Genomic DNA, 24,926 nt, shown 5'->3' with positions numbered 1-24,926 from the left:
GTGTCTTGGTGTGTTTCTCCTTGGATTTATCCTGTATGGGACTCTCTGTGCTTCCTGGACTTGAGTAACTATTTGCTTTCCCATATTAGGGAAGTTTTCAACTGTAATCTCTTCAAATATTTTCTCCGTCCCTTTCATTTTCTGTTCTTCTTCTGGGACCCCTATAATTCGAATGTTGGTGCGTTTAATGTTGTCCCAATGGTTTCTGAGACTATCCTCAATTCTTTTCATTTTTTTTCTTTATTCTGCTCTGCAGTAATTATTTCCACTATTTTATCTTCCAGGTCACTTCTCCATTCTTCTGCCTCAGTTATTCTGTTATTGATCCCTTCCAGAGAATTTTTAATTTCATTTATTGTGTTGTTCATCACTGTTTGTTTGCTCTTTACTTCTTCTAGGTCCTTGTTTAAAGTTTCTTGTATTTTGTCCCTTCTGTCTCCAAGATTTTGGGTCATCTTTACTATCATTATTCTGAATTCTTTTTCAGGTAGACTGCCTATTTCCTCTTCATTTGTTAGGTCTGGTGGGTTTTTACCTTGCTCCTTCATCTGCTGTGTGCTTCTCTGTCTTCTCATTTTGCTTAACTTACTGTGTTTGGGGTCTCCTTTTTGCAGGCTGCAGGTTCATAGTTCCCGTTGTTTTTGGTGTCTGTCCCCAGTGGCTAAGGTTGGTTCAGTGGGTTGTGTGGGCTTCCTGGTGGAGGGGACTAGTGCCTGTGTTCTGGTGGATGAGGCTGGATCTTGTCTTTTCGTGGGCAGGTCCACGTCTGGTGGTGTGTTTTGGGGTGTCTGTGGCCTTATTATAATTTTAGGCAGCCTCTGTGCTAATGGATGGGGTTGTGTTCCTGTCTTTCTAGTTGTTTGGCATAGGGTGTCCAGCACTGTAGCTTGCTGGTCATTGAGTGGAGCTGGGTGCTGGTGTTGAGATGGAGATCTCTGGGAGATTTTCGCTGTTTGATTTTTTTTTAACATCTTTATTGGGGTATAATTGCTTTACAATGGTGTGTTAGTTTTCGCCGTTTGATATTATGTGGAGCTGGGAGGTCTCTTGTGGACCAATGTCCTGAACTTGGCTCTCCCACCTCAGAGGCACAGACCTGACACCTGGCTGGAGCACCAAGAGCCTGTCATCCACACAGCTCAGAGTAAAAGGCAGAAAAAAAAGAAAGAAAGCAAGCAGAAGATAAAATAAAAGTTTTTAAATAAAAAATAATTATTAAAAAAATTTTAAAAAGTAATAAAAAAAAGAAAGAAGAGAGTTACCAAGCCAAAAAACAAATCCACCAATGATAGCAAGCGATAAAAACTATACTAAAAAAAACAAAAAAAACGAGACAGAACCCTAGGACAAATGGTAAGAGCAAAGCTATACAGACAAAATCACACACGGAATCATACACATACACAGTCACGAAAAGAGAAAAAATATATATATCATTGCTCCCAAAGCCCGCCTCCTCAATTTGGGATGACTCGTTGTCTATTCAGGTATTCCACAGATGCAGGGTGCATCAAGTGATTGTGGAGCTTTAATCCGCTGCTCCTGAGACTCCTGGGAGAGATTTCCCTTTGTCTTCTTTGTTCGCACAGCTGCCGGGGGTTCAGCTTTGGATTTGGCCCCGCCTCTGCGAGTAGGTCGCCTGAGGCGTCTGTTCCCGCCCAGACAGGACGGGGTTAAAGGAGCCGCTGATTCGGGGGCTCTGGTTCACTGAGGCTGGGGGGAGGGAGGGGCACAGAGTGCGAGGGGTGGGAGTGGAGGGGGGAGCCTGCGGCGGCAGAGGCCGGTGTGACGTTGCACCAGCCTCAGGCGCGCCGTGCGTTCTGCCGGGGAAGTTGTCCCTGGATCCCGGGACCCTGGCAGTGGCGGGCTGCAGAAGCTCCCGGGAGGGGAGGTGGGGAGAGTGACCTGTGCTCGCACACGGGCTTCGTGGTGGCTGCAGTCGCAGCCTTAGCATCTCATGCCCGGCTCTGGGGTCCGCGCTGAGAGCTGCGGCTCGCCCCTGTCTCTGGAGCTACTTTAAGCGGCGCTCTGAATCTCCTCTCCTCACGCAGCAGGAAACAAAGAGGCAAGAAAAAGTCTCTTGCCTCTTCGGCAGCTCCAGACCTTTTCCCGGACTCCCTCCCGGCCACCCGTGGCGCACTACTGCCCCTCAGGCTGTGTTCACTCCGCCAACCCCAGTCCTCTCCCGGCGCTCCGCCGGAAGCCCGAGCCTCAGCTCCCAGCCCCCGCCCACGCGGGCACGTGAGCAGACAAGCCTCTCGGGCTGGTGAGTGCAGGTCTCCACCGACCTCTGTGCGGGAATCTCTCCGCTTTTCCCTCCGCACCCCTGTTGCTGCGCTCTCCTCCGCGGCTCCCAAGCTCCCCACCTCCACCACCTGCAGTCTCTGCCAGCGAAGGAGCTTCCTAGTGTGTGGAAACCTTTCCTCCTTCACAGCTCCCTCCCCCTGTTGCAGGTCCCGTCCCTATTCTTTTGTCTTTGTTTTTTCTTTTGCCCTACCCAGGTACATGGCGAGTTTCTTGCCTTTTGGGAGGTTTGAGGTCTTCTGCCAGCGTTCAGTAGGTTTTCTGTAGGCGTTGTTGCACATGTAGATGTATTATGTATTTGTGGGGAGGAAGGTGATCTCCATGTCTTACTCTTCCGCCATCTTGAAGCTCCTATCATTTATTTTTGGCTGCATTGGGTCTTCGTTGCCTGCAGGCTTCGTCTAGTTGTGGCGAGTGGGGGCTACTCTGTTGCGGTGCACGGGCTTCTCACTGCGGTGGCTTCTCTTGTTGCGTAGCACGGGCTCTAGAGCCCAGGCTCAGTAGCTGTGGCACACGGGCTTAGTTGCTCCGCGGCATGTGGGATCTTCCCGGACCAGGGAGCGAACCCATGTCCCCTGCACTGGCAGGCGGATTCTTAACCATTGCACCACCAGGGAAGTCCCTGGACCGATCTTATATTTGTTCGTTTGTTCATTCACTCAGCAAATATGTCTGCGTATGTATTATGTACAAGATATTATAGGAGGTACTATGGAGAATACAGTGGAGAACCAAGCATAGATCTCATCTTCAGTGAGCACATGATCTAGTAGGGGAAATGAGACCTATGTAGACATTTATAACACAAGACAGAAAGTAGTAGTTACCTAGAAAATGGCGGTATGTGATGTCAGAGAAGAGCGAGTTATTACTTCAGCTGGTGGAGAGCCAAGTGGCTGGGAATTAGGTAAGGGTTCCAGGAGGACATGGTGTTTGGGTGAGGCCTTAAAGGGCAGGGTAGAGTTTGATAATGCGGTGATGGTAGGAAGGTAGAGGATTCCAGGATGAAGGAACAGCTGGTACAGAGGCAGAGTATTGAGGGGTCTGGACAGGGAACCACAAGTAATTCAACAGGATCAAAGCACAGGGTACTGGGGAGGGAATCATAGGACGCCAGGTTGGAAAGGAAGCATCAGATGGTGGAAAGCCCTGAATGCCAAGTTGTGGGTTTGATTTTATTCTGTTACCAATAAGGAAATACTGGAGGGTTGTAAACACCAGTAAGAGCTGTTTTGCAGGAAATCTAATCAGGCAGCAATATAATGGGTGAGGTGAGTTGGAGCAGGAAGAAGGAAGGAAGGAGGAAACACCAGTTAGGGGGCTATTTCTGAAGTCCAGGAGAGAAAGGGAGCCGCACTATGGCTGTAACGTGGGGGGGTGGGGTGGAGGAAAAGAGAATTGCAGAGGAATATACTGAACCTGGCAAGTGATTGGCTACTAGAGAGGTAATTCAAAGTTAGCACTAAAGTTTCGAAACTGGAAAGAAGGTATTGCCAGGTAGCAGAATTGTGGGTAGGGATGGTAGGTTTTGACTGATGTTGAGTTTGAGGTGCTAGTGAGACATCTGAGTGATGCCCGGCCCACAGCAGGACTGAATATTAGGAAGTTCCCTTTGTGGATAGGGTGGTCCTCTTCTAGATCCCCATAGAAATTGCAGTTCATTCAGGGTAGGGACCTTGCAGTTTGAGAAGAAATCTGGCAGAATGATAAGAACCTATAACAGTGCACCTCCTGAGCAACAAATGACTATTTCCTTATCCAAATCCTAGACAGATTGGGCAGGATGCTTAGTGGAGTGTGAGATGGTGGTTCTATGTGCCACTCATCACTTCTTTAAAAAGTATATTAAAAAATTATTTGAAGTATAGTTGATTTACAATGTTTCAGGTGTACAGCAAAGTGATTCAGTATATACACCTATATATATATATATATTCTTTTTCAGATTCTTTTCCATTATAGGTTATTACAAGATATTGAATATAGTTAGTTCCCTGTGCTATACAGTAGGTCCTAGTTGTTTATTTTATGTAGAGTAGTGTGTATCTGTTAATCCCAAACTCCTAATTTATCCCTCCCTCCCCACCACTCATCACTTTTAACTGTCCATCCTTTAAGTGGCTTCACATCTTTGAGCCAGATGGCTTGCGCTTGACATTGTACCTTGATAGCTTCCAAGTGTGCTAGATGAGTTTTGACTGCAAGACACCCTTGGCCACGCCCTGATTGATTCACAGTGCAAAATGTTGCCTAAGCAATTCCACAGAGACAGAAAGGAGATCAGTGGTTGGCCGGGACTGGAAGAAGGGAAAGTAGGGTGTGACTTCTAAGGGGATATGGAGTTCCTTTTTGGGGTGATGAAAAAGTTCTGGAATTAGATAGTGGCAATAGATGCACAGCTCTGTGAATATACTAAGAACCATTGAATTATATACTTTAAATATTCAGTAGATGAATTGTATGGCATCTTTATTATATCTCAGTAAGAATTTCTATAAGGAAAAAAAAATGTTGCCTAAGAAGAAGAACTATATTTTCCTTTTCCTACTTTCTGGACTGGAAACCTTTTGTCATGTGTCTAATTTTCAGTTTAACTACTTTGACAGAGTCCTTTTGCATGGTTTTTCTGCTCATGTTACTTTCCTCTGCTTTTTCTAAAAGAAGATCTCTGGGTAGAGCATTTCTGAAGTTGTACTAGTCAGATGCCCTTCAGGCATGTTTCAGCATCTGAGAGAGCCTTTCAGTCTGCTTAGAGAAAGCAACATATTAATCTCTTTAAGAATTAAAGCATTTGCCAAATTAAACACGCAAATGAAAACATTCTAACCAGATTTGTGTTGACTTCTGTGCTCACAGTGTAAACACACGCACGCGTGCACACACACACACACACACACGCACTCACGCAAAGTATTTCAAAACATCAGAAAGCAATGGCTTTCAAAAGTACTCTCCAGCCAACACCCTCTCTCATATGCCAGAGCTCAGTCCAGAGCAAGCTTTTTTATAGCTGAGTTATATAAACACTTGAAGCCCAGAGTAATCTCTATAATGGAAATACTGACATCGCTTGACTTGAGCAACACAGATGGCTCTGGCTTTTTTAGCTAGAACATGATGAGTTTTCTAATAGGAAGCCAAGAGGCTCTTTGGGGTAGAACTGTTAAGAAATGTAGAGACTGGGAGGAAAATCTCTCAGTGGATTGCAGTTGTAAGCACTGTGCCCTGGCTGCATTCTCCTACTACCGCTCTTCCTTCTGTAATCAGGAAAACTGCCCAGATAGATACTGCCTTGTATAAGTATGGAACGTAACGTTGACTTGTGACCTTAATTTTCTGCAGTCCCTTGCTGCCCTAGGGTTGCTGGAAGCAACAATGGTGATTGTTGTCTCAGATATGAGACTCTGTAAGGATGGACGAGAGACATCTGAATCGTTTAAAACATAAGTCTACCAAAAATTCTCCCCCACTGTGCCAAGATGATGAAATTGATGCACTTTAAAAGTTTTCAAGTGTTTTGGTATATTAGCTCACTTTGGTCTCTCAATCACTCTGATAGAAGAGCTGTGTGTTGTTGTTTCAAGGAGGTAGCATGAATAACCTGTTAGTGGTCAGGCTAGGATTAGGAAGCGATGCAAACTCATTGTTCCTTCCCCAGTACTTGGATGCCCAACACCTGGACTCCCACATACAGACCTGCCCTGCTCCCCAGTGAGCAGACATTGGTGTAGCTAAGTGCATTTGCGATTTCGTTTCTCATGGTTGTTTATTGTCTTGGCAGTTGGCTTTGCCTGGGTACCTTTGCTGAAGGATGGTAGAATCATCACGTTTGAGCAGCAGCTGCCAGTTTCCGCTAATCTTCCCCCAGGTTACCTGAATCTGAATGATGCCGAATCAAGAAGGGTAGGAAAATATCTGTATTTGTTGAAGTAATCATGATGAAGTGTTTTTCCCCCCTCTTTTTAAAAAACTGTATTGAAGTACAGTTGATTTACAGCATCGTGTTAATTTCTGCTGTCCAGCAAAGTGATTCAGTTATATGTATATGATGAAATGTTTAAAAAGTAGAATATCGTTGGCATAGTCGATAGTTTGGTTTAAAAAGTAGAATATGATGAAATGATGATGAAATGATGAAATGTTTAAAAAGTAGAATATCGTTGGCATAGTCGATAGTTTGGTCTGGTTGATGGCTACTCAGAGTGTGGTTTGAGGGCCGGTGCTGGTCCACGACGAAGATAAGTATAGAAAATGAGTGTTGAGAAGCTTGTATAATAGGTTGACAAAGTAACCTCACGTCTGTTGATTCTGATAACGATTTTTAAAATGGGACTTCGATTTTGTGCGTCATGAAAAGAATTCATTTATTTAGTAATTTTTATTGTCATTTGGAAAAGTATCAGCCTGCAAAGGATCGGAAATTCAAAATGGTTTAGGATACATTTATTCTAAAGGCATGTTATTTTCTCCAATAATTCCCTATGTGCAAAACGATCACATTTGTTTCTGAAAGAAAATGTTGAAATGCATAAAGGCGTTATATGTTGCTCATCTATCCATTGCTATGGTACAGAAACTCATGTGTGTATTTTCTCTTCACAGCAGTCTAATGTGGATATTAAGTGGGTAGATGGTGCAAAGCCTTTGTTGAAGATTAAAAGTCACTTGGAGTCTACCATTTATACTCAAGTAAGTTGCATCACCTGAATTTTGTCAGTTTTAATACTTGACTATATTTCTGGATTAAAATAGACTATATTCGATTCTACAGCCTTAGAGAAGTTGTGGCCTGAAAGACTTTCTCATTAGTAGTAACATCATTCTTAATAATAGCTCAAAGTTAAAAATTCTTCTCAAATTACCAAATCCTTTTACCTATTAATGCCCCTTTTCTGTTTCAGGATTCTATCCAGCATAGCGTGTTACATTTAGTTGTCATATCTCCTTAGGCTCTTCTTGGCGGTGACAAGTTCCGAGACTTTCATTGTTTTTGGTCACCTTGTCAGTTTTCAGGACTACTGGTATTTTGTAGGATGCCCCTGTGTTGGGATTTGTCTGACATTTCTCTCATGGTTAGACTAGAGTTGAACACAGAAATTTGCAGTCAGTGGATCATGGCTGGCTACTACAGTTTGCTCTTAGCCTCGGCATCCATGAAATTAGGATCAAGTATCTGTGAGATGCCTCAAGCACAGTTTGAAAAATCACGGATGGAGAAGGTGAAGTCCACGCTCTTTGGTGTGGCCTACAAGGTCCCTCTCAATTCCCCCTGCCCACTTCATCGTTTTAGAGGAAAAGAAACCGAGGCTCGCTCGGGTTAGATGATTTACCCGAGGTCACACAGGTAATAATTAGAGGAAGCAGGTCAAAATCCGAATTTCATGATTCTGGTTCCTGATACAGTCCATGCCGTCCACAAATTCAATATCTGTAGATTCCATACAGGACAGCTGGACGCTGACCGGTGCAGGGCCAGGGTACATTGGGCACTGAATGCCTGGGACTTGTTCTGGTGACTCTCTGCTGCTACGTTTTCTTCACCTGTCAATTCAGACCTCTCTTCCTGCTCGTTTCATTAAAATATAGAAGCAGCCCAACTTCGGAGGCCACACTAGCCAAAAAAGAGATTAAACAAATGTGTGACTACTTGGGCATAAATGGTGACCTACCCGGTGTGCTTAGGTACATGCTGAATGTGCCTGGTTTTGCGGCTTTGTGTGATGGCCGAGAGGACTGTGGGACTCATTTAGGAACATGCATGTTGGTAGCTGCAGGTGCTGAGTCTGGCCATTAGAAGACCCAGGGAAACAGGTTTCCAAGGTTCCGGGGTGGTGGGGTGTGGTGCGGGGGCGGGGCCTGTGCTTTGCAGGTGGGAGGGAGGGAGACGCAAGAGGGAGGAGATATGGGGATGTATGTATACGTACAGCTGATTCACTTTGTTGTACAGCAGAAACTAACACACCATTGTAGAGCAATTATACTCCAATAAAGATGTTAAAAAATAAAAAGAAATGAATCAAATTTCACATGGCTGTGTCCATCTCTTTTTCAGGATCTACATGTGCACAAATTCTTCCATCATTGCCAGCTGATTCAGTCAGGCTCAAAAGAAGTTCCAGGGGAGCTCATTAAATATTTAAAGGTAAACGAACAGTAGCTTTCTGTGAAAGGTTTGTTTTTCATGTCGTTCGGTTGCCACATTTTTTGACGTGGGGGAAAAAAAATCAAACGAACCCTTTAAAAATACCTTTGGCCGTGTATCCTCAAGAGAACACTTTCTATTATGTGCTTTTCCATCAAGGGGCTGTTTAGAAGCAGACCGCAGAATTGCTACATTAGGAAGAAAATGTTTTAGCCAGAATTCGTTGACGTATTTTTGAAAATCTCATGAAAATGTTTATTTCAGTTCCATAAATTGATTTTTCCGGGCCTTTTCTCATCTTGCCGATGGCCAGGTAAAGGTGGAGAAAGCTTGGGGGAAAGGGCCAGGAGAAATGGAGTCACTTTTGCTTGGAATGAAATGTGAAATGATTCCTGTGTTCATCGGTGAAAGATTATCAGAAGGGTCAGCTAAAAAAAGAGAACCTAGTTTCTGCATGTTGCATAGGAGGGAGTCATAAGTAACGCCATATTTTATCAAATGTATTGAGAATCCAAGACTCCATTTATTCCCTAATGGGGTGGGACAGGGCACACGTCATGGAACCCAGCTAACAGTGACTTTTCTTTTCAGTAGATCAGCCATGGCCAGTCTGAGGCATTTTTATTTTAAATGAAGCCTCTACAGGATTTCCCTTTAGGCATATGTTAATAGTGAATGATATTCTCAGGAAATGAAAAGGTTCATTTCTTTCAGAGAGGTACTATGACATGAGGTAATACACATATGGGTTCTGGAATCACAAACTGAATTTGTGTCCCAGGTCTGTCACTTATTAGCTCTGCGATTGACCTTGACCAACTTACTTAACTTCTCCAAGCCTTTGTTTCTACTTCTCTCACATAAAGATAAAAACCTACTTGTAGTCATGAGAGAAATGCAAATCAAAACTACAATGAGGTATCACCTCACACCAGTCAGAATGGCCATCATCAAAAACTCTACAAACAATAAATGCTGGAGAGGATGTGGAGAAAAGGGAACCCTCTCGCACTGTTGGTGGGAATGTGAATTGATACAGCCACTATGGAGAACAGTATGGAGGTTCCTCAAACAACTAAAAATAGAACTACCATACAACCCAGCAGTCCCACTACTGGGCATATGCCCTGAGAAAACCATAATTCAAAAAGAGTCATGGACCACAATGTTCATTGCAGCTCTATTTACAATAGCCAGGACATGGAAGCAACCTAAGTGTCCATCGACAGATGAATGGATAAAGAAGATGTGGCACATATATACAGTGGAATATTACTCAGGCATAAAAGAAACGAAATTGTGTTATTTGTAGTGAGGTGGATGGACCTAGAGACTGTCATACAGAGTGAAATAAGTCAGAAAGAGAAAAACAAATACCGTATGCTAAGACATATTTATGGAATCTAAAAAAAAGAAAAAGAAAAAATGGTCATGAAGAACCTAGGGGCAAGACGGGAATAAAGACGCAGACCTACTAGAGAATGGACCTGAGGACACGGGGAGGGGGAAGGGTAAGCTGGGACGAAGTGAGAGAGTGGCATGGACATATATACACTACCAAATGTAAAATAGCTAGCTAGTGGGAAGCAGCCGCATAGCAAAGGTAGATCAGCTCGGTGCTTTGTGACCACCTAGAGGGGTGGGATAGGGAGGGTGGGAGGGAGACGCAAGAGGGAGGAGATATGGGGATAGATGTATATGTATAGCTGATTCCCTTTGTTATACAGCAGAAACTTAACACACCATTGTAAAGCAATTATGCTCCAATAAAGATGTTAAAAAACAAAACAGAACTACCCACTTGTAGGGTGGTTACAGGCCGCAGTGAGATAAGGCATCTGCTCTATAGTATTCATTCATTCCACACTTTTTTCTTGAGTGCATCCTACGGGCCAGGCTTCATTCTAAACATTGGGAGGATAAATGAAAAAAACAAACAATATCCCTGTTTTCAAGGAGCTTACTTTGTTGTGGAGACAGATGGACAATAAACACATAAATGCATACGCGCGCGCGCACACGCGCGCACACACGCACACACACACACACACACACACACACAGTGGTCCCTCTGTATCCTCGGGGGATTGGTTCCAGGACCCTCCATAGATACCAAAGTCCAAAGATGCTCAAGTCCCTTGCAGTCAGCTCTCCGTATCCACAGATGCGGAACGTGTGGATACGGAGGGCCGACTGTGTATGTCATGTCAGGTGGTAATAAGTGCTATAAAGAAAACCAAAACATAGTGCAGGAGAGTAGGAGTGATAAGGAGTCCCTCTTTTAGATAAAGTGTCAGAGAAGAGCTCTCCAGTAAAGTGATGTTTGACAGAGACCTAAAGGAAAGGAGGGTGCCAGCTATGTGGAATTCTGGGGGAGAGCTGGGAATAGCAAGGGCAGAGGCCCTGAGGAGCTTGCTTGGTGTGCTCAAGGAACAGCCGGAGGTCCAGTGTGTCTGGCACACAGAATGATAGGCCCTCACGTTGGAAAGGTGGCTGGGTTGCTGGTCAGGTCAGGCCTCCTAATATGATGTGACTTTGGTTTTAAAGTATCATTCTGCCTACCATACCGAAAATATATTGTTGGAAGGGTAGAGTCAGGGAGGTAGCCGATACATGGTGGCTACGATTCTTAATTATCATTAAGAAGTATAGTAGTCATCTAACTTCAAATCCTTTTCTTGGGGAATGTCTCGAACTCCCACTCTACGTATGAGTGCATTGTCTGTTGAGATCATTGGCTTTTTCTTCCAGTGGGGAAGCTTTGTAAAAGTTTTAACAGAATTGAACAGAACACTGTTTTCCTATACTGGTATTCTTAGAATGGAGGAAAAAGAAAGTACTCATATTTGCGTTTTTAAGGGTGTGGAATTTCTAATATTTACGTGACCTATGCTTGCCCTCTAGTGGCAGTGAATGAAATGCCATGTGATTATAGAAAGAGCTCCTGTATGGAATGTTAGCGCTGAAAGGGATCTTTAGCGATTTTGTTTTACAGATGAGGAAACTGAGGCCCGAGGAGAGTGATTTGCCTGTGGTCATTCTGGTTACTAGCAGAGCTGAGCCAAGCCTGTCTCTTGATGTGTCTCTTGACTCCTAGTCCTGTTTTCTTTCTATCAAACCTTGCTACCTGTTGTCCTTGTAAATGACAGTGTTTCATCACTTCATTTAACCATCTACATGTCGAGCCCTTATTATGTGTTCAGTATTTTCCTAGATGCTGTGGGGCTTGCAGAGAAGAATAACTTAGGCTCATTGTCTATAGGGATCTTACAACCAGTCAGAGAGACAGGATCCACTTAAGTCAAATGACAATATAAGTCAGTAGTACAAGTGATAGTCCAAAGCAATATGTAGTTAAATGTCAAATGCGTGATACAGGGTATAAATGCTAAGAGTTCACAAAACCGAGGAACCACTGAGACTAGAGGGTTCCCATCTTTATCCCTTTGGTTCCTTATTTTATTCATTTATTCAGTCATCCCTCAAATATTTATTGAGCACCTACTATGGGTCACATATTGTACTGGATGCTGGGACTATAATGGGAAAGAGTTAGACAACATACCTACTCTAGTTGGGGTAGAGAGATTATAAATAAGTCAGTCACATTACATAGGGATGAGTGCTGTGAAGAAAATAGAACAGGTTAATGGGCTCTAGCATGACCAGGAGTGCAGTCACGATGGACTTGTCAGGGAAGGCCTGTCTAGGAGATGACACCATTTCAAGCTGAAAAGAAGCTGATGGGAGGAAGACAGCCATAGGTGATAAAGCTGTGTAAAAGGATGACAGAATATTGCAGCAGGTGTAAACACTTTGCAGTGGGATGTGTGGAAAGAAGAAAAGCAAAGACAACGTAGCTAGAGCACATTGAGCAGCAAAGCAGGAGAATGGCCTCAGATGAGTGGGGAGTGATAGGCAGGGTACATGTAGGACGGGGAGCCCTTCACAACCTTTTGTTCGTGGTGGTTGGTTTTGTTTGTAACAGAGGGAAATGACATTGTGGAATTTGCCTTTCCAAAAGAACCCTCTGGCTGCTGTGTGGAGAATAAATTCCAGAGGAACAGTACTGGTGCAGGGAGATGACTTCTGCATGGAAGGTCCGTCTCTCTTTTCTACTTGATGTGATCCTACTTAACGATCCTTGAACCTTCCTCCTTTCTGAAGCCTCATATGACATTCCCTCCTCACTGGCCGACTCGGCTGCTTCTTCCTCTGTACGCCTTGTATATACCACTGTTTTACTGTTTAGTGTTTGTATCGCAGTGATTTAGTTCCATGTGTTTTCCCCACACAGTCTGTGAACTTCTTGATGGTAGGAACCATGTTTTTTTGATGTGCTTGGCAATTGAAAGTTCATTCAGTATGCCTTTGTTGAATGAGTGAATGAATGGCTTCACTGAACTGGGGGTTTGAACTTGACTGGGAAGGGTGGTGAGGATTTGGCTACAAAGTGTGAACAAAGGTAGCAGTGCATTGATATATTCAAGGAGCAGTCGAGACACCAGTGTGGCCTCGTGAAGAATGATGAGTGTTAAGGTTAAGAGTGTAAGCTGGGTCTTAAGTAACTTAGACTTAATACCTGGGTCAGAGTTTCTCAAACTTGGCACTATTGACATTTGGGGCAGGATAAGTCTTTGTTGTAAAGGGCTGTCCTGTTCACTGGAGGGTGTTTAGAAGCATCTCTGGCCTATCCACTAGATGTCAGTAGCACCCCCACCAATTGTGACAGCTCAAAAACGTCTCCGGACATTGGGGTTGGGTTGTGGCACATGGTCTCTGGTTGAGAACCACTGCCCTAGGTCATGGAGAAGCATCAAAAGATTCTTGTTGGTGGCACAAGGTGGCCTGATGTAACCCCTATTTGAGGAGGATTAAGTTTTGGAAATGAGAGACATATTGGGAGTGAGGAGGAAGTGTACATAGACCTACTAGAAAATTATTAGACTATTTTGGTTATAGGTTAGAGTTCTGAAAAAGGGCGATGGCTGTAAGGATAGAAGAGAGAGGGCAAAAGGAAGGGAAAACCTGAAGGATAGACCATGGGTTCCCTGAGCTCAGTTTCTTGCCTTATGCATCCGATTGAAGAGAGGCTGCCCGGAAATCTCAGAGGTCACTGTTGAGATGATTCAAATATAGATGAGAAAAGCCTGAAAAGGGATGCTGAGAGTAAGGATGGCAACATAGAGCAAGAGTAAGGGAAGCTATGAAAGGTAAATGCTGAGTTCCTTAGTACAGAGACTTGTTTTACCTGTGTCTATATTTCCCAGGGCACTAAATATTGAATTGGTGTAGAAGGTGCTCAGTGAGGTTTTTTTGGTTGGCCAGTTGACTAAATGATTGAGTGAATGAATGAGTGAATAAATGAATGCAGAGAGAAGGGAAGTAAGAAGGAAGACATTTTACATATTTAGCTGCTTGTATCATTTCTATGTATACACGGACATATTTCTTCTTTTTGATGTCAAGATACTAATCAGTAGAGATGAGTGTTAGCACTTTGAAGAAATGTATTGTGAGATGTTAGAAGGCAGAACTGCCTCAGCTTGTGGATGGTGCTAGTGTAAAGCCAATTATATATAGAAACACACTTTATTGAATCCCACGTAACTTCTCGCCACAAAGTAATGGCCCACTTGCCCCTGTAAAACACACGAACTTGGGGGCTGGTAGGCCCGTCTCCATTACCTCCAAACATGCCTGCTCCTCGCCCTGATTGAGTGTTGGTTTACCAAGAGTCTGTTGTCTTTATTCCAAAACCTGTTGATCCCAGTTATACTTATCTTCAATAGAGCATTTAATATTAAATGAACTAACAGAATCTGAGTGCCAAACTAGAGATGTGGCTAAAGTAACTGACAAAGTCCCCTATCCCCTGAAGCTCGTGTTTAAAGTGAGCTTATATTCTAGTGAATGTAGTTTTCATTACTTAATTTTTTGTTGTTTCACCTTTGCAAGTTATATCATATTTTGGTTTATTTTCATAACTAATAATGACTTATTTTAGTGTTTGCATGCCATGGAGATCCAAGTCATGATACAGTTTCTGCCTGTAATTCTTATGCAACTCTTCCGAGTCCTCACAAATATGACCCATGAAGATGACGTGCCTATCAACTGCACCATGTGAGTTTCAGTGTCGTAATACCAAGAAGCAACTTTTGTTTCCTTTTGCATTTCTTCATGTGAAATATAAATTTATCTTCCAAATGAGAACCCCAAAGTCAGAAATCTAATATCAGTTTTCTCTAGTTTCATACTTCTCAGACCAGGGGACTTATATCCCCAGGGACAGATGATACCAGAAACCATAGGATAAACTTCCTCAACCAGAGGTTCTAAAGCTGCTGCATGTTAGAAGCTTTTAAAAATGTCTGTTCCCGGACGATACTTCATACCAATTAAACCAGAATCTCTGAAGGTGGAACTCAGCATCAGTATTTTTTTTTTTTAAGTTTCCCTGATGATTCCCTAATGCAAGGGAGTTTGAGAACCGTTGCCCTTGACCAGTCTTGTCCAATAGAACTTTCTCCAGTCGTGGAAATGTTCTATACCTGTGCTTTCCAATATGGTGGCCATTAGCCACATTTAGCTGTTGAGCACTTGAAATGTGGCTAGTGTAACTGAGGAACTGAAGTTTTTTTTTTTTTTTTTTTTTTTTTTTTTTGCGATAAGCGGGCCTCTCACCGCTGTGGCCTCTCCCGTGCGGGGCACAGGCTCTGGACGCGCAGGCTCAGCGGCCATGGCTCACGGGCCCAGCCGCTCCGTGGCACGTGGGATCTTCCCGGACCGGGGCACAAACCGGTGTCCCCTGCATCGGCAGGCGGACTCTCAACCACTGCGCCACCAGGGAAGCCCAGGAACTCAAGTGTTAATCGTAGTTAATTTTAATTCATTTAATCGCCACTTGTGACTAGTGGCTCTCACATTGGACAGAGTGGCCCTAGGCCATCAAATTGTACTCGAAAGAATAATGGAGTGTTCTTTTTATATGAAAACAAACAAGGATATATTGTAGAGTAGGATGCAAAATGCACCTGAATTTTGAAATTAAAACAGGAGTTTTCCAAAAAATTGTGAGCTCAGTGCTGGCTCTTTCTGGCTTTGCTGCTTCTGCTGTTGCCACTTCTGTTGAGCCTCTCTGGAGCCTCAGGGCCGAAGCGCCACACACCTCCATACTGTTTGCTCTTCTCTGCTGCTGGGCAGAGTCTGGTTGCAAATTTAAAAAGCATTATTCTAGCCCAGTTGTTCTGAAAATGTGGTTCCCAGACCAGCAGCATCAGTATCACCTAGGAGCTTATTAAAAATGCTAATCATTGAACTTCACCCCAGACCTAAAAAATCAGAAACTCTGGGAGAGGGGTGAGCACTGTACCCTCCAGGTGTTTCTGAGGCACGCTAAAGTTGGAGAACCACTGCTGGTCTCATAATTTTAAAACTTTCTATGAATCTTAGGTTTACTTCCAATTTTAGTTCATATCATTATACCTGCTCTGTCTCTCCCTTCCCTTTTCCCCCATCTGTTGTCATGCTTAACATTTTTTTCTATTCTTTTCCTTTATTCTCACTAGAGGGGATTTCAATATTTACCTTACTGAAGGTGGTTTTTTTTTTACACTATATGGTAGTTATGACCACACTTCAAATGTGGTTTAGAAAGGAGATGAAATATCTGGGTTGCCAAAATAGAATATCCGTCTTTTGAACCAGGAAACATATTTTACAAGACCCTGAGCGTGTTAGATGCTGAAATCTCTGTTAGACCCAAACTAAGATGACATTTAATGCGGTCACCTCACCTTTAATTATTCAGGCAGTATTAGGTATTTTTAGGGTTAAGTATGATGGTTTTATCGAACAATCAAACTGTAGTGGTTAATTGTAGCCTGACATGCTGACTTTTGTGAATGTTGTTTCAGGGTTCTCTTACATATCGTATCAAAGTGCCATGAAGAAGGCTTGGATAATTATTTAAGATCCTTCATAAAGGTTTGTGGAGTAAAGCTTTCTTTCTGAGCAGCTTGTCTTCTGAGAGAATTTTGTCTCACAGCTCGTTTTCTTTGATTGTAGTATAGCTTCCGACCTGAAAAACCCAGTACTCCTCAGGCCCAGCTGATACATGAAACTCTGGCTACTACGATGATAGCGGTATTGAAACAGTCTGCAGACTTTTTAGCAATAAACAAACTGCTAAAGGTAAGGGCACAGGACACGGCAGGCAAGAAAAGCAGCCAGAGATATCCTTGTTTGATACCCTCCCATTTCACTTCTGGTCTTTCATCGTTTCCTCGTGTGACTTTCCTTTTCCTCACCACTTTACCTACACATCCTTTTCCCCCAAGTTCTCCACAGAACCTCCTTCATTCCCTTCACCCTTCCCACCCCATCCTGCCCACAGTCGAATGTGTAATAGGAAGAATTTTGGAGGAGATAGACCTGGGCTAGAATCCTCTATTCACTGCATAATAGTTCTGTGACCCGGAGCCTGTTACTTAGCAGTCCGGAGCCTCCACTTCCTCACTTCTAAAATATAAGCAAAGCATTTAACGTGTTGTTTCTGGCACGTAGTAGGCACTCAAATGGTGGCTCTTATTATTGTCATGTTTTTACTATTCCTGTTAATAATGGTAGAATTTCAGTTTTGGGTATTTTAGGATGTATCTGCTTGAGGCTTCTCTGTACCCTTCAAATTACACTTACACAAACACCTCTGCTACTTGGGCTGGCCCCAGTGTTGTACCAAGGGCAGGGTTGGGTCCCCCACTGGGTGCAGGCCATAATACAATTCACTGTCTATAGAGAATCTAAAAGCAATACTAAAGTAAACTAAAAGTTGGTTTGCTCTTATCGCCACATGTAGGCAACTCAAAGCAGTGTCAGTGATAAAACACCCCTCCCCACTGAGTTAAACATTCCCACCAAACAGCCTTTGTACATCACCAGCCAGCCCTAAGGTACACTACTACCTTTTTGCCAACACGATTTGAAGGTATCCTGTGGGACTTGGACAATTGCGATCACTTTAAAATGTTACTAAAGTTCAGAGACAAAATCCATAGTGATTCGTCAACCTCTGCTAAGCTTCAAGGATTTGGGTAACTATTAAAGATTGATTTGTATTTATTTGTTTATTTTAGTACTCATGGTTTTTCTTTGAAATTATTGCAAAGTCTATGGCCACATACTTGTTGGAAGAGAATAAAATTAAGGTAAGTAGGCTCAAGAATAATATTTAACATAGACAAAGAAGGCTAATCTTATTCACAGGTAGCTGTGACATGCAAATCCTCTTTTATATTTTAAGGACTCTTAGCCCTTAGCTTTTTCAATTTTGCTTAAAACAAGCAAAAAAACAATGGATGTATTGCAAAAATCTGACAGTTCATATGTTTTCAAAGTCTGATCGTCAGAGACTCTTCCACATAGTTTCCTGCGAGATATTTGCCATGTTAAATGCATTATCTTTGAAGCTTTCCCTTTGTCTTGTGGTTTTAAAATATCTATGTCAGAACATTCATTTGGAAGAAGAACAAGTACCAAATAAGAAAGAACCATTCTCTTAGAAAGGTCGAAGGCATGTACAAAGTTAAAAACACTTTATGTAATAATACATGTGCTCTTGGCATGTGCTGTATACATTTAGTCATATTTTTGAACTCTTTCGAAAGTACAAAGAAATTTTCTTAGCTATAGGACTTGAAAGCTAAGATTTGTGAAGTAAAAAATATTCACCTCATACTTAGCATTTTTATCAGAAACTTCACAGAGCAGGTTTACTAAAATTGAGATGCATGGATACATGTATACTTTGTGTGTCAGGAAAAACATGGAATGAACAAACGGATGTGTCTGTATCTCAGGAACATGATTCCAAAGCTGGGTCAGAATGACCTACTCTTGTTCATGATTTCAGTCAGTTATGGTATTAGATGTCCAGATAGTTCCTATAATGATCTAAAGTATACACTGAACTAGCCATGTCATTTTTAAGTTGGGAGAAAAACTCCAGTTAAAAACACATTTTTATACAGAATGTGTCTGAAAATAAAAACAGCAATTGATTTAGATCTTTTGCAACTCTTTTTTCTATGCCTATTTAATTTAAGCTTCCCAGAGGCCAGAGATTTTCTGAGGCGTATCATCATGTCTTACATTCATTGCTTCTTGCGATAATTCCTCACGTGACTATTCGCTATGCAGAGATTCCCGACGAGTCCAGAAACGTCAATTATAGTTTGGCTAGCTTCCTGAAGGTGAGTTAAAGGCAGCCAGCACATGGTAAGGAATTATTCTTCACCAATATGGTCTTTAAAGCCAAAGAAACAAAATTACCTACTTTCTAGAGACTCAGCTAGGCTGCTGGAGAAACTTTTGACTGAATTAATCCATCAATTCAGTTAAACAGCCATGTTTGATCCCCCACCCGCAATGGTTAATTAATTAAATCAGAGGTCCCACATAGGTGGCTTAACCAGAAGGCACGTCTTGCTGGTTTTACATGGTGTTTCTCAGAGATATTAATTTGAATGCCTTTAGGTGGGGCATGTACTTTCTAGGTTGCCACAAACCCCACCACTCCTTAATATACCCCGACACTCTTTTTTTTTTTTTTTTTTTTTTTTTTTTGCGGTACGCGTGCCTCTCACTGTTGTGGTCTTTCCCGTTGCGGAGCACAGGCTCCGGACACGCAGGCTCAGCGGCCATGGCTCACGGGCCCAGCTGCTCCGCGGCATGTGGGATCTTCCCAGACCGGGGCACGAACCCGTGTCCCCTGCATCGGCAGACGGACTCTCAACCACTGCGCCACCAGGGAAGCCCACCCCAACACTCTTTATACATTTAAATAGCTTCTCTGACCCTGTTGGCCTCTGAGTTTGTAACTCTTGAACTAAAGGCCCAGTCTACACATTGCTAATATAATCACCATCTACTTGTTGCTAATACATGTAAATGAAAATTGTTGATTTTGGTCAGTGAGACTATTTTGAGAGATGTCAGAAACTCCTATATTTATGAAAGATAGCACGTTTCTCGTTGTATTTTGTTATTCTCCGTATGTAAGGGGCAGTGCTGGAATGCGATTGTTCTAGAAAGTGGGTAAATAGTATTTGATTTGCTGCAGAGAAGGGGCATGGGTTTGTAAGGCACTTAGTTTTTACTTCTCTCCACTCCCCATCTTCTCACAGCCTTTCATCATGTCTCAACCTTATCTTAAGAACCTCATAGTCAATAATCCACCCAAGCAGTTTTAGTATCTCACATACCCTTGTTTTCTTATTAAAAATTCACAACTAGGTTTCAGATCTCCAGAGCATGATTTTCTGATGTAAGACCTCTGTTTACCAGAACTAAAACAAAGTTTTAACACTATTACATGAGCCCTTTTGTGTATTAAAAACCAAACATCCACATATCTTTTTAAAGTAAAGATGAGACTGTTTGAAATATAAAACCTCCGTTTCTTCCATGGAGTTTAAACTTAAAGTTTGCTGTGTAAACAGAATAGAACATAGTCGATTTAATAGCAGTATTTACCTCATTCAAGTCAACAAACATTTGTCTTCTATGTGAGAATCCAAAGATGTGAGAGGCTCTCTCTGTAATTATATTCCAATACATGTACAAGATCAAGCGTGATGACTGCTGTACTGAAAATACAAACAAAATACAATCGGAAAACAAGAAAGGGAGGGATTAGGACCAGGTAGTATGAACAGAGACTAGAAGAATAGTTCCCCAAGACAGGGTTGAGGGTGTTTCAGGTAGAGGATTCATGAGCAAAGATGAGATATATGCATTCAAGAATTGTTCGGGGAAGAGCAAGAAAGTCATTGTGCAGAGTTTAGGATGTGTGGAGGTAGAGCTGGAAAGACCATCTGATGCCAGATGATGAAAGGCCTTGAATGTCAGGCTAAGGGATTTAGATTCGGAGCTATATGCCATGGAGCTGTCTATATACCAGAGATTTTGGAAGAGGTGAGGAAAAAGCCAGAGTCAAGGCAACCAGTTAGAAGACCAGTCTTTCTCCCTGTCTGCCTGGCAGAGTCCATTCATCTTTTAGGCTCAACTCTTTCCTAACCTTCCCACACAGGGCTGATCACCCCTTCTGTTGTTTACCCGTCCTTTACATACTTGTATAACTTTTTATTGTGCTGTATTTTAATTGTTTGTTTGTTTATTTGTCTTTACCATTAGACAAGACTAAAGACCATATCTTATTCACCTTTGTATTTCTCTAGAATGTAATGCATTGTTTCAAACACAGATCCTCAAAATGTTTTTGGATGAACAGATAAATATAAGCCTACCTCATTAATCCAGGTGAGAGGTCATGAGGCAGTGGAAGTTGAAAGGAGAGATGAGAAGTGAGATACAAATGGCTGATTAATCAAATATTGAGTTCCTTCTATTTCACAGGGTTACTGTAGGTACCATGGAGAACATAAGAAAAAGGGATCGTTCCTATTGTCCTCTCCAGGTGAAAACAGGAAAATAATAAGGAAAACACAAGCTAGTATAAAGTGTTTAAAGGGCCCTGTAGACCAAGGTGGTTAATGAAAATGGGCTTCATCATTGAAGAATGGGCAGGATTATGTAGAAGCAGTGATAGAATTGCTAGCTAGACTTGGCATGAGCAGAGACCCAGAGGTGGGAATGCACAGTGCATCTTGAGTGGGTGATAAGTAGATGAGCTGTATTGGGAGATAAAACTGGAAAAGTAGGTTGGGACAAGATTGTGAGTGCCCTTGAATGCCAAGCTAAGGAGTTTGAAATTATATTAGAGGCAATAGGGAACTGTTGAAAGCTTTGGGGAAGAAAGGTGACATGATTAGGGCTAGGACTTAGAGATTAATCTGGAAGCAGTTGGATGGAAAGATTAGTGGCAGGAAAACAGGTTTGGAGGATAACTGCAGTTGTGCTGTTGCAAGGTAATGAAAGCCTTAACCAGGAGAGTGATAGTAGGAAAATATGAACAACTAGTAGGGTTGTCACAGAGGAAGAATGTTTTGTAGGCCAAGACTTTACAGGGCCCAAAGAAAAACTTCACTTTTGGCCTGAAATGTTCACGTAGGCAAGCCCCGCTAACCACCCTCCAGTTCACTTTGAGCTTTGAGAGTTAACCAAAATGAGGCAGTATAGCTAATAGATTACATATCAATATATATGCGTATATATGTTTATATGCATATATGTGTATATATATGTATACATGTATTTGTGTGTGTATATATATGTGTGTGTATCTGTATCTTAGTTTGAAAATTATACAGTTGAGTCCCAATTCCAATGATAAGTCATTTGCCCTTTATCTCTCACTTTTTTTAAAAAATAAATTTATTTATTTTATTTATTTATTTTTGGCTGCATTGGGTCTTCATTGCTGGGCTCAGGCTCTCTCTAGTTGCGGTGTGCATGCTTCTCATTGCGGTGGCTTCTCGTTGCGGAGCACAGGCTCCAGGCACGCAGGCTTCAGTAGTTGTGGCACGCTGGCTCAGTAATTGTGACTTGCGGGCTCTCAGAGTGCAGGCTCAGTAGTTGTGGCACACGGGCTTAATTGCTCCGCAGCATGGGGGATCTTCCCGGACCAGGGATCAAACCCGTGTCCCCTGCATTGGCAGGCAGATTCTTAACCATTGTGCCACCAGGGAAGTCCCCCTTTATCTCTTTAAGGTCACCTAAATCTCTGAAAGTTTTTCTATTATCTGTAAAAGTGAGAATGTCATCCCCTTATTGTGGAAAAAATTTAAAATTTTTTGAATTTTAAAAACTTGACAGACCTTTAGAATTATGTAACTAACTGTTCATTTTGATTTGGTTCCTATAGCGCTGTCTGACACTAATGGATAGAGGATTTGTTTTCAATTTGATAAATGACTATATATCTGGATTCAGCCCCAAAGATCCTAAGGTAAGCTATAAGGACATAACTGCAGTGGGTGTCAGACATTAGAGTGTGAGAACAATGGTGACATTCTCCTCTGGAGGATTTGGAACTGCTGTTTTCATTTAGGTGCTTTGACTAGAGTTATACCTCAAAGCAGGGAATAATGGATAGTGTTTTGGGGGTCCCCAATACTACCCCGTGTTTGATGGTTCACTAGAATGACTCACAGGACGTACTCATGGCTAAGATTCATTACAGTGACACAAAGAGGATGCTCAGTTGGATCAATAAGGGGAAAAGACATCAAGTGGAGTCCTTGGCAATCTACGTGTAGGCTTCCTGAGTGCCCTCCCTCCTGTGAAGGGTCACATAGAGCACATCCTCTCTCCAGCAGTGAAAATTGAGCCACATGTGTGCAACATTTCTCTTTAGGGAAGCCCATTTGAGACTCAGGGCTTAGGGGTTTTGTTGGGGGCTAGTTGTGTATTTGAGGCTGGTCAAAATTTCCAGAGTCTTGGAAAGGACAGGAAAGCAGATGTTCACCATAAATCACATGGTTTGCACACTGCTGAACAGGTTGGCACAGAAGGCACAGTCTTATCATGTAGGAAATGTTTGTTTCAAGGTCTAATTTCCCACACCACAAAACAAAATCACAGGCCAATATCTTTGATGAACATAGACGCAAAAATCCTCAACAAAACATTAGCAGACTGAATTCAACAATACATTAAAAGTGTCCTACAACATGATCAAGTGGGATTTATTCCAGGGATACAAGGATGGGTCAACATCCACAAATCAGTCAACCCGATTCATCACATTAATAAAATGAAGGATAAAAATCATATGGTCATCTCAATAGATGCAGAAGAAGCATTTGCTAAAATTCGACATCCATTTATGATAAAACCTCTCAACAGTGGGTATAGAGGGAACATACCTTAACATAATAAAGTCCATGTATGACAAACCCATAGCTAACATCATACTCAACAGTGAAAAACTGAAAGCTTTTCCTCTAAGAGCAGGAACAAGGGGCTTCCCTGGTGGCACAGTAGTTAAGAATCTGCCTGCCAATGCAGGGGACATGGGTTCGATCCCTGGCCCAGGAAGATTCCATATGCCGTGGAGCGACTAAGCCCACATGCCACGACTACTGAAGCCCGTGTGCCTAGAGCCCGTGCTCCACAACAAGAGAAGCAACCGCAATGAGAAGCCCGCGCACCACAACAAAGAGTAGCCCCCGCTCGCTGCAACTAGAGAAAGCCCACGCGCAGCAACAAAGATCCAACACAGCCAAAAAAAAAAAAAAAGATCAGGAACAAGACAAGGATGCCCACAGAAATTAGGCAAGAAAAAGAAATAAAAGGCATCCAAATTGGAAAGGAAGAAGTAAAACTGTCGCTATTTGCAGATGACATGATAATACATACAGAAAACCCTAAAGACTACACCAAAACTCTGTTAGAACTAATAAATGAATTCAGTAATGTTGTATGATACAAAATCAACATATAGGAATCTGTGGTATTTCTATACACTAATAACAAACTATCAGTGAAATTAAGAAAACAATCCCACTTACAATTGCATCAAAAAGAATAAAATACCTAGGAATAAATTTAACCAAGGAGGTGAAAGACCTGTACACTGAAAACTATAAGACACTGATGAAAGAAACTGAAGAAGCCACAAATAAATGGAAATATTCCATAATCATGGGTTGGAAGAATTAATATTGTTAAAATGTTCATACAACCCAAAACAATCTACAGATTCAGTGTATTCCCTATCAAAATTCCAGTGGTATATTTCACAGAACTAGAACGAATAATTCTAAAATTTTGTGTGAAACCACAAAAGATCCTGAATAGCCAAAACGATCTGAGAAAGAACAGACTGGAGGTATCATGCGCCCTGATTTCAAACTATACTACAAAGCTATCATAATCAAAACAGTATGGGACTGGCATAAAAACAGATACACAGATGAGCAGAACAAAACTGAGAGCCCAGAAATAAACCCATACATATATGAACAATAAGTTACAACAAAGGAGCAAAGCACATACAGTGGAGAAAAGACAGTCTCTTCAATGAAAGGTGTTGGGAAAACTAGACAGCCACATGTAAAAGAATGAAACTAGACTGCTCTCTTACATCATAACACAAAAATTAACTCAAAATGGAGTAAAGACTTGAATGTAAGACCTGAAATCATAAAATTCCTAGAAGAAGACGTAGGCAGTAACCTTATTGACATCCATCTTAGTGATGTTTTTGTGGATCTGACTCCAAAGGCAAAGGAAACAAAAGCAAAAATAAGCAAATGGGACTGCATCAAACTAGAAAGCTTTTACACAGCGATGGAAACCATCATCAAAATGAAAAGGCAGCCTACTGAATGGGAGAAGATATTTGCAAATCATATATCCATCAAGGGGTTAATATCCAAAATATATAATGAACTAATACAATTCAACAACAACAAAAACAATCTGATTTACAAATGGGCAGAGGATCTGAATAGATACTTTTCTAAAGAAGACATACAGATGGCCAACAGCACATGGAAAGATGTTCAGCATCACT

General features: G+C 42.1%; 1 protein-coding gene across 5 annotated transcripts in view; it reads left to right on the top strand.

The window, feature by feature from the left end:
- DOCK11 (dedicator of cytokinesis 11) overlaps positions 1-24,926 on the top strand; it is a 189,865-nt gene that overhangs the window by 88,984 nt on the left and 75,955 nt on the right. For 4 of the 5 annotated variants that reach the window (XM_033850004.2, XM_073799049.1, XM_033850002.2 and 1 more), the window contains 9 exons: positions 6,086-6,207; positions 6,907-6,993; positions 8,357-8,446; positions 14,454-14,572; positions 16,366-16,435; positions 16,517-16,642; positions 17,584-17,655; positions 18,553-18,699; positions 22,272-22,355. In XM_033850004.2, coding sequence (XP_033705895.1) covers positions 6,086-6,207; positions 6,907-6,993; positions 8,357-8,446; positions 14,454-14,572; positions 16,366-16,435; positions 16,517-16,642; positions 17,584-17,655; positions 18,553-18,699; positions 22,272-22,355 — 917 coding nt within the window. The remainder of the gene's footprint in view (positions 1-6,085; positions 6,208-6,906; positions 6,994-8,356; positions 8,447-14,453; positions 14,573-16,365; positions 16,436-16,516; positions 16,643-17,583; positions 17,656-18,552; positions 18,700-22,271; positions 22,356-24,926) is intronic. The other variant, XM_033850001.2, reaches the window with a different exon arrangement.

Source organism: Tursiops truncatus, chromosome X (assembly GCF_011762595.2).
Source record: "Tursiops truncatus isolate mTurTru1 chromosome X, mTurTru1.mat.Y, whole genome shotgun sequence".
NCBI classification, from domain to species: Eukaryota; Metazoa; Chordata; class Mammalia; order Artiodactyla; family Delphinidae; genus Tursiops; species Tursiops truncatus.
The sequence above is the reverse complement of the archived record's forward strand: the minus strand, read 5'-3'. Positions and strand labels throughout refer to the sequence as shown.